The 10,000-nt window shown below is 48.8% G+C and overlaps 1 protein-coding gene across 1 annotated transcript in view; it reads left to right on the top strand.

Moving 5' to 3' along the window:
* The window catches only part of LOC110518582 (CUB and sushi domain-containing protein 2-like), a 458,013-nt gene that overhangs the window by 246,981 nt on the left and 201,032 nt on the right, over positions 1 to 10,000 (top strand). Inside the window, exon 35 of the mRNA XM_036953653.1 lies at positions 740 to 853. Coding sequence (XP_036809548.1) covers positions 740 to 853 — 114 coding nt within the window. The remainder of the gene's footprint in view (positions 1 to 739; positions 854 to 10,000) is intronic.

Here is a 10,000-nt window from a genome sequence, read left to right as displayed (position 1 = left end):
TCACCATCTTTCAGTTTATGTGGAGGACGTGACGAAGACAAATTCTCTGTAGTTATTTAATGTGTATTCACTCCCTCCCTCCCTCCCTCCCTCCCTCCCTCCCTCCCTCCCTCCCTCCCTCCCTCCCTCCCTCCCTCCCTCCCTCATTCCTCATTCCTCCCTCCCTCATTCCTCATTCCTCCCTCCCTCCCTCCCTCCCTCCCTCCCTCCCTCCCTCCCTCCCTCCCTCCCTCCCTCCCTCGCTCCTTCCCCCTCCCTCCCTCCCTCCCTCCCTCCCTCCCTCCCTCCCTCCCTCATTCCTCCCTCCCTCCCTCATTCCTCCCTCCCTCCCTCCCTCCCTCCCTCCCTCCCTCCCTCCCTCCCTCCCTCGCTCATTCCCCCTCCCTCCCTCCCTCCCTCCCTCCCTCCCTCCCTCCCTCCCTCCCTCCCTCCCTCCCTCGCTCCTTCCCCCTCCCTCCCTCCCTCCCTCCCTTCCTCCCTCCCTCCCTCCCTCCCTCCCTCCCTCCCTCCCTCCCTCCCTCCCTCCCTCCCTCCCTCCCTCGCTCCTTCCCCGTCCCTCCCTCCCTCCCTCCCTCCAACTTCCCTCCCTCCCTCCCTCCCTCCCTCCCTCCCTCCAACTTCCCTCCCTCCCTCCCTCCCTCCAACTTCCCTCCCTCCCTCCCTCCCTCCCTCCCTCCCTCCCTCCCTCCCTCCCTCCCTCCCTCCCTCCCTCCAACTTCCCTCCCTCTTCTCCCTCCAGGTGATATAGTGCGTTACAGGTGTCTACCAGGGTACCAGTTGAGTGGGAACAACATTCTGACCTGTCGTCTGGGGACTCACCTGGAGTTTCAGGGACCTCCGCCCTCCTGTGAAGGTAAGACCTTCCCTGATCTGCCGTTAATAGGAGTTGGACCCTTATCCACACAGTGTCTCAGAAGGGGTGCTGATCTACCATCAGGATTACGTGGACAGGGTTGACCTGATTCTAGATCAGCACTGAAATACCATCAGGATTACGTGGACAGGGTTGACCTGACTCTAGATCAGCACTGATCTACCCTGACACTTCAGTTCGAGCCCTGACCTGCCTGATGGGAGCTATCCTTCAGTCCAAAAAATTGAAGCTTTACAGATCTTGACAGAAACCGGTGCCCCTGGCACCTACTACCATACCCCTGTTCAAAGGCACATACATATTTTGTCTTGTCCGTTCACCCTCTGAGTGACACACATACGCAATCCATGTCTCATCTGTCTCAAAGGATGACTGAGGTGCCCAAAGTAAACTGCCTGTTACTCAGGCCCAGAAGCTAGGATATGCATATGCATGGTAGTATTAGATAGAAAACACTCTAAAGTTTTATAAAACTGTTAAAATAATGTATGTGAGTATAACAGAACAGATAATCTGAGGACAGCGTCACGCTTCCAAAAGCAAGAAAAACAAGTGCAAATAAATAATGTGTTGGTTTGGTATTTGGTAGAAATGTTGAGTTACACACTCAAATCTGACGTTGTATTTGGCTCTAAGAGTGCTGCGCGATCACACCTGACCCGAGAGAGGTGTGCCTTTGTTCTCTCCCTCTCTCTCTGTCTCTCTGTCTCTCTCTCTCTCTGTCTCTCTCTCTCTCTCTCTCAATTCAATTCAATTCAATTCAAGGGCTTTATTGGCATGGGAAACATGTGTTAACATTGCCAAAACAAGTGAGGTAGATAATATACAAAGTGAATATATAAAGTGAAAAACAACAAAAATTAACAGTAAACATTACACATACAGAAGTTTCAAAACAATAAAGACATTTCACATGTCATATTATATATATACAGTGTTTTAACGATGTACAAATGGCTAAAGGACACAAGATAAAATAAAAAAGCATAAATATGGGTTGTATTTACAATGGTGTTTGTTCTTCACTGGTTGCCCTTTTCTCGTGGCAACAGGTCACAAATCTTGCTGCTGTGATGTCACACTGTGGAATTTCACCCAGTAGATATGGGAGTTTATCAAAATTGGATTTGTTTTCGAATTCTTTGTGGATCTGTGTAATCTGAGGGAAATATGTCTCTCTAATATGGTCATACATTGGGCAGGAGGTTAGGAAGTGCAGCTCAGTTTCCACCTCATTTTGTGGGCAGTGAGCACAGAGCCTGTCTTCTCTCTCTCTCACTCTCTTTCTCTCTCTCTGTCTCTCTTTCTCTCTCTCTCTCTCTCTCTCTCTCTCTCTATCCAACTCTCTCCCCTCATCTCTGTCCTCTCTTTCTCTCCCTCTCTCTCCCTCTCTCTCTCTCTTTCTCTTTCTCTTTCTCTTTCTCTCTCTCTCTCTCTCTCTCTCTCTCTCTCTCTCTCTCTCTCTGACTCTCTCTCCGACATCTCTGTTCTCTATTTCCCTCCCTCTATCTGCCTCTCTCTCTCTCTCTCCCGTGGGTCACTGGCTCCCTCGTTTTCTGTTCATAGATTCAGCAGTAGCAGCCACATCGTAGTTCTCCTGGTGTGTTGTTGTGTCTTCAGTCCCATGGGGTGGATGAGTCATTTTTTAAGAGACTTCTGAGGTGTAATTCACTGTGTTGTGTTGTTGTGTCTTCAGTTCCATGGGGGGTGGAAGAGACTGTTGACGTGTTATACACAGAGTGAGGTCTGTAGCCGATGATTCCTACAGAACTACGGAGGGAGTTTTTATGGGAGTTTTTCAAAATTGGATTTGTTTTCGAATTCTTTGTGGATCTGTGTAATCTGAGGGAAATATGTCTCTCTAATATGGTCATACATTGGGCAGGAGGTTAGGAAGTACAGCTCAGTTTCCACCTCATTTTGTGGGCAGTGAGCACATAGCCTGTCTTCTCTTGAGAGCCATGTCTGCCTACGGCGGCCTTTCTCAATAGCAAGGCTATGCTCACTGAGTCTGTACATAGTCAAAGCTTCCCTTACGTTTGGTTCAGTCACAGTGGTCAGGTATTCTGCCACTGTGTACTCTCTGTTTAGGGTCAAATAGCATTCTAGTTTGCTCTGTTTTTTTGTTAATTCTTTCCAATGTGTCAAGTAATTATCTTTTTGTTTTCTCATGATTTGGTTGGGTCTAATTGTGCTGTTGTCCTGGGGCTCTGTAGGGTGTGTTTGTGTTTGTGAACAGAGCCCCAGGACCAGCTTGCTTATGGGACTCTTCTCCAGGTTTATCTCTCTGTAGGTGATGGCTTTGTTATGGAAGGTTTGGGAATCACTTCCTTTTAGGTGGTTGTAGAATTTAACGGCTATTTTCTGGATTTTGATAATTAGTGGGTATCGGCCTAATTCTGCTCTGCATGCATTATTTGTTGTTCTACATTGTACACGGAGGATATTTTTGCAGAATTCTGTATGCAGAGTCTCAATTTGGTGTTTGTCCCATTTTGTGAAGTCTTGGTTGGTGAGCGGACCCCAGACCTCACAACCGTTAAGGGCGATTGGCTCTATGACTGATTCAAGTATTTTTAGCCAGATCCTAAATGGTATGTTGAAATGTATGTTCCTTTTGATGGCATAGAATGACCTTCTTGCCTTGTCTCTCAGATCGTTCACAGCTTTGTGGAAGTTACCTGTGGCGCTGATGTTTAGGCCAAGGTATGTATAGTTTTTTGTGTGCTCTAGGGCAACAGTGTCTAGATGGAATTTGTATTTGTGGTCCTGGTGACTGGACCATTTTTGGAATACCATTATTTTGGTCTTACTGAGATTTACTGTCAGGGCCCAGGTCTGACAGAATCAGTGCAGAATATCTAGGTGCTGCTGTAGGCCCTCCTTGGTTGGTGACAGAAGTACCAGATCATCAGAAAACAGCAGACATTTGACTTCGGATTCTAGTAGGGTGAGGCCGGGTGCTGCAGACTTTTCTAGTGCCCGCGCCAATTCGTTGATATATATGTTGAAGAGGGTGGGGCTTAAGCTGCATCCCTGTCTCATCCCACGACCCTGTGTGAAGATATTGGTGTGTTTTTTGCCCCAACACCACTTTCCATCAGTTTGTATAGCAGACCCTCATGCCAAATTGAGTCGAAGGCTTTTTTGAAATCAACAAAGCATGAGAAGACTTTGCCTTTGTTTTGGTTTATTTGGTTGTCAATTAGGGTGTGCAGGGTGAATACATGGTCTGTTGTACGGTAATTTGGTAAAAATACATGTTTACATTTACTCAGTACGTTGTTTTCATTGAGGAAATGTACGAGTGTGCTGTTAATGATAATGCAGAGGATTTTCCCAAAGTTACTGTTGACGCCTATTCCACGGTAGTTATTGGGGTCAAATTTGTCTCCACTTTTGTGGATTGGGGTGATCAGTCCTTGGTTCCAAATATTGGGGAAGATGCCAGAGCTAAGGATGATGTTAAAGAGTTTTAATATAGCCAATTAGAATTTGTTGTCTGTATATTTGATCATTTCATTGAGGATACCATCAACACCACACGCCTTTTTGGGTTGGAGGGTTTTTATTTTGTCCTGTAACTCGTTCAAGGTAATTGGAGAATCCAGTGGGTTCTGGTAGTCTTTAATTGTTGATTCTAAGATCTATATTTGATCATGTATATGTTTTTGCTCTTTATTCTTAGTTATAGAGCCAAAAAGATTGGAGAAGTGGTTTACCCATTCATCTCCATTTTGGATAGATAATTCTTCGTGTTGTCGTTTGTTTAGTGTTTTCCAATCCCTCTCTCTCTCTCTCTCTCTCTCTCTCTCTCTCTCTCTATCTGTCCCTTTTCTGTCTCTCTTTCTTTCTTTCTTTCTTTCTGGCTCTACACACAGAGTACCAGTACTGAGTCAATATACACAGAGTACCAGTACTGAGTCAATATACACAGAGTACCAGTACTGAGTCAATATACACAGAGTACCAGTACTTAGTCAATACACACAGAGTACCTGTACTGAGTCAATTATAGCATGGTTCTATTCACAGAGTACCAGTACTGAGTCAATTATATCATGGCTCTATCCACACCTGTCACCATCATTACTTGCATCAGCACTCGTTGGCCTCTGACTCCTTCACGTTTTGATGGCCTTCCCTACATCTGTCTGTGTTCCTGTGTTTCATCCACATTATCGTTACGTGTTCTCCAGAAGCCCTCTGTGTTCCTGTGTTTCATCCACATTATTGTTTACGTTTTCTCCAGAAGCCCTCTGTGTTCCTGTGTTTCATCCACATTATCGTTACGTGTTCTCCAGAAGCCCTCTGTGTTCCTGTGTTTCATCCACATTATCGTTACGTGTTCTCCAGAAGCCCTCTGTGTTCCTGTCTCTTGTTTCATCCCTGTACCTGCTTCTCGTCTGCAGCCTCGATCCTTACAGGACGAAGCCTTCATAATAGATACTAGACAGTAGCAGCGTCATAGTCAAATAGGTCAGATATACTATTTATTATTATAGTGCCCTGGGGGAGTAGAAGCAGTTCAGGAGCCTTTTGGTCCCAGACTTGGTACATCGGTACCACTGGCCTTGTGGAAGCAGAGAGTCTATGACTAGGATGGCTGGAGTCTTGGTGCATCGGTACCACTGGCCTTGTGGAAGCAGAGAGTCTATGACTAGGATGGCTGGAGTCTTCGTGCATCGGTACCACTGGCTTTGTGGAAGCAGAGAGTCTATGAATAGGATGGCTGGAGTCTTCGTGCATCGGTACCACTGGCCTTGTGGAAGCAGAGAGTCTACGACTAGAATGGCTGGAGTCTTCGTGCATCGGTACCACTGGCCTTGTGGAAGCAGAGAGTCTATGACTAGGATGGCTGGAGTCTTGGTGCATCGGTACCACTGGCCTTGTGGAAGCAGAGAGTCTATGACTAGGATGGCTGGAGTCTTCGTGCATCGGTACCACTGGCCTTGTGGAAGCAGAGAGTCTATGACTAGGATGGCTGGAGTCTTCGTGCATCGGTACCACTGGCCTTGTGGAAGCAGAGAGTCTATGACTAGGATGGCTGGAGTCTTGGTGCATCGGTACCACTGGCCTTGTGGAAGCAGAGAGTCTACGACTAGAATGGCTGGAGTCTTCGTGCATCGGTACCACTGGCCTTGTGGAAGCAGAGAGTCTATGACTAGGATGGCTGGAGTCTTCGAGCATCGGTACCACTGGCCTTGTGGAAGCAGAGAGTCTATGACTAGGATGGCTGGAGTCTTCGTGCATCGGTACCACTGGCTTTGTGGAAGCAGAGAGTCTATGAATAGGATGGCTGGAGTCTTCGTGCATCGGTACCACTGGCCTTGTGGAAGCAGAGAGTCTATGACTAGGATGGCTGGAGTCTTGGTGCATCGGTACCACTGGCCTTGTGGAAGCAGAGAGTCTATGACTAGGATGGCTGGAGTCTTCGTGCATCGGTACCACTGGCCTTGTGGAAGCAGAGAGTCTATGACTAGGATGGCTGGAGTCTTCGTGCATCGGTACCACTGGCCTTGTGGAAGCAGAGAGTCTATGACTAGGATGGCTGGAGTCTTCGTGCATCGGTACCACTGGCCTTGTGGAAGCAGAGAGTCTATGAATAGGATGGCTGGAGTCTTGGTGCATTGGTACCACTGGCCTTGTGGAAGCAGAGAGTCTATGAATAGGATTGCTGGAGTCTTGGTGCATTGGTACCACTGGCCTTGTGGAAGCAGAGAGTCTATGACTAGGATGGCTGGAGTCTTGGTGCATCGGTACCACTGGCCTTGTGGAAGCAGAGAGTCTACGACTAGAATGGCTGGAGTCTTCGTGCATCGGTACCACTGGCCTTGTGGAAGCAGAGAGTCTATGAATAGGATGGCTGGAGTCTTCGAGCATCGGTACCACTGGCCTTGTGGAAGCAGAGAGTCTATGACTAGGATGGCTGGAGTCTTCGTGCATCGGTACCACTGGCCTTGTGGAAGCAGAGAGTCTATGACTAGGATGGCTGGAGTCTTGGTGCATCGGTACCACTGGCCTTGTGGAAGCAGAGAGTCTATGACTAGGATGGTTGGAGTCTTCGTGCATCGGTACCACTGGCCTTGTGGAAGCAGAGAGTCTATGACTAGGATGGCTGGAGTCTTCGTGCATCGGTACCACTGGCCTTGTGGAAGCAGAGAGTCTATGAAAAGGATTGCTGGAGTCTTGGTGCATCGGTACCACTGGCCTTGTGGAAGCAGAGAGTCTATGAAAAGGATTGCTGGAGTCTTGGTGCATCGGTACCACTGGCCTTGTGGAAGCAGAGAGTCTATGAAAAGGATTGCTGGAGTCTTGGTGCATCGGTACCACTGGCCTTGTGGAAGCAGAGAGTCTATGAATAGGATTGCTGGAGTCTTGGTGCATCGGTACCACTGGCCTTGTGGAAGCAGAGAGTCTATGACTAGGATGGCTGGAGTCTTGGTGCATCGGTACCACTGGCCTTGTGGAAGCAGAGAGTCTATGACTAGGATGGCTGGAGTCTTGGTGCATCGGTACCACTGGCCTTGTGGAAGCAGAGAGTCTACGACTAGAATGGCTGGAGTCTTCGTGCATCGGTACCACTGGCCTTGTGGAAGCAGAGAGTCTATGACTAGGATGGTTGGAGTCTTCGTGCATCGGTACCACTGGCCTTGTGGAAGCAGAGAGTCTACGACTAGGATGGCTGGAGTCTTCGTGCATCGGTACCACTGGCCTTGTGGAAGCAGAGAGTCTATGACTAGGATGGCTGGAGTCTTGGTGCATCGGTACCACTGGCCTTGTGGAAGCAGAGAGTCTATGAATAGGATGGCTGGAGTCTTCGTGCATCGGTACCACTGGCCTTGTGGAAGCAGAGAGTCTATGAATAGGATGGCTGGAGTCTTCGTGCATCGGTACCACTGGCCTTGTGGAAGCAGAGAGTCTATGACTAGGATGGCTGGAGTCTTGGTGCATCGGTACCACTGGCCTTGTGGAAGCAGAGAGTCTATGACTAGGATGGCTGGAGTCTTCGTGCATCGGTACCACTGGCCTTGTGGAAGCAGAGAGTCTATGACTAGGATGGTTGGAGTCTTCGTGCATCGGTACCACTGGCCTTGTGGAAGCAGAGAGTCTATGACTAGGATGGCTGGAGTCTTCGTGCATCGGTACCACTGGCCTTGTGGAAGCAGAGAGTCTATGAATAGGATGGCTGGAGTCTTGGTGCATCGGTACCACTGGCCTTGTGGAAGCAGAGAGTCTATGACTAGGATGGCTGGAGTCTTCGTGCATCGGTACCACTGGCCTTGTGGAAGCAGAGAGTCTATGAATAGGATGGCTGGAGTCTTGGTGCATCGGTACCACTGGCCTTGTGGAAGCAGAGAGTCTATGAAAAGGATTGCTGGAGTCTTGGTGCATTGGTACCACTGGCCTTGTGGAAGCAGAGAGTCTATGAAAAGGATGGCTGGAGTCTTCGTGCATCGGTACCACTGGCCTTGTGGAAGCAGAGAGTCTATGAATAGGATGGCTGGAGTCTTCGTGCATCGGTACCACTGGCCTTGTGGAAGCAGAGAGTCTATGACTAGGATGGCTGGAGTCTTGGTGCATCGGTACCACTGGCCTTGTGGAAGCAGAGAGTCTATGACTAGGGTGGCTGGAGTCTTGGTGCATCGGTACCACTGGCCTTGTGGAAGCAGAGAGTCTATGACTAGGATGGCTGGAGTCTTCGTGCATCGGTACCACTGGCCTTGTGGAAGCAGAGAGTCTATGACTAGGATGGCTGGAGTCTTCGTGCATCGGTACCACTGGCCTTGTGGAAGCAGAGAGTCTACGACTAGGATGGCTGGAGTCTTCGTGCATCGGTACCACTGGCCTTGTGGAAGCAGAGAGTCTATGACTAGGATGGCTGGAGTCTTGGTGCATCGGTACCACTGGCCTTGTGGAAGCAGAGAGTCTATGAATAGGATGGCTGGAGTCTTCGTGCATCGGTACCACTGGCCTTGTGGAAGCAGAGAGTCTATGAATAGGATGGCTGGAGTCTTCGTTGGTCACCATTACCCTTTGAAGCTTCTTGCGGTTCTCCCTCCATAGTCTCCCCACGTCCTCAGTGGGATGACAGCTGTTTTGCAAATTAAACCTCATGAAACATCACAAAATGGGAAATATAATGAAATGAAACTGGAGAGAATACAAATGTCCCCAGCATGTGGGAAATAGGAAAAGGAGAACGTGGGGTGAGAGAAAGAAAGAAAAACAGAGAGCAAGAGAGAGAGGGAGAGAAGAGAAAAGAGAGAGAAGAGAGAGAAGAGAAAGAGAGAGAGAGGGAGAGAAGAGAGAGAGGGAGAGAAAAGAGAGAGAGAGAGAAGAGGGAGAGAAGAGAGAGAGGGAGAGAGAAAAGAGAGAGAGAGAGGAGAGAGAGAGAGGGAGAGAGAAAAGAGAGGGAGGGGAGAGAGAGGCAGAGAGAGATGAGAGGAGAGCGAGAGGGAGAGAAGAGAGAAGGGGGAGGGAGAGAGGGTCTAGAGAGAGAGAGAGAGAGAGAAGAGGGAGAGAGAGGGAGAGATAAAAGAGAGGGAGAGGAGAGATAGAGAGAGAGGAGAGGAGAGCGAGAGGGAGAGAAGAGAGAAGGGGGAGGGAGAGAGGGTCTAGAGAGAGAGAGAGAGAGAGAAGAGGGAGAGAGAGGGAGAGATAAAAGAGAGGGAGAGGAGAGATAGAGAGAGAGGAGAGGAGAGCGAGAGGGAGAGAAGAGAGAAGGGGAAGGGAGAGAGGGGCTAGAGAAAGAGAGAGAGAAGAGAGGGGATAGAGAAGAGAGAGAGAAGAGAAGAGAGAAGAGAGGGGCTAGAGAAAGAGAGCGAGAAGAGAGGGGATAGAGAAGAGAGAGAGAATAGAAGAGAGGGGCTAGAGAAAGAGAGAGAGAAGAGAGGGGATAGAGAAGAGAGAGAGAAGAGAAGAGAGAAGAGAGGGGCTAGAGAAAGAGAGCGAGAAGAGAGGGGATAGAGAAGAGAGAGAGAATAGAAGAGAGGGGCTAGAGAAAGAGAGAGAGAAGAGAGGGGATAGAGAAGAGAGAGAGAAGAGAAGAGAGAAGAGAGGGGCTAGAGAAAGGAAAATGGACAAGTAATTGTGTCTCCTGTTGAAGAGAACCTTCATCCCCAG

This window comes from Oncorhynchus mykiss, chromosome 18 (genome assembly GCF_013265735.2).
Source record: "Oncorhynchus mykiss isolate Arlee chromosome 18, USDA_OmykA_1.1, whole genome shotgun sequence".
NCBI lineage: Eukaryota > Metazoa > Chordata > Actinopteri > Salmoniformes > Salmonidae > Oncorhynchus > Oncorhynchus mykiss.
This window is presented reverse-complemented; position numbering and strand designations above follow the sequence as displayed.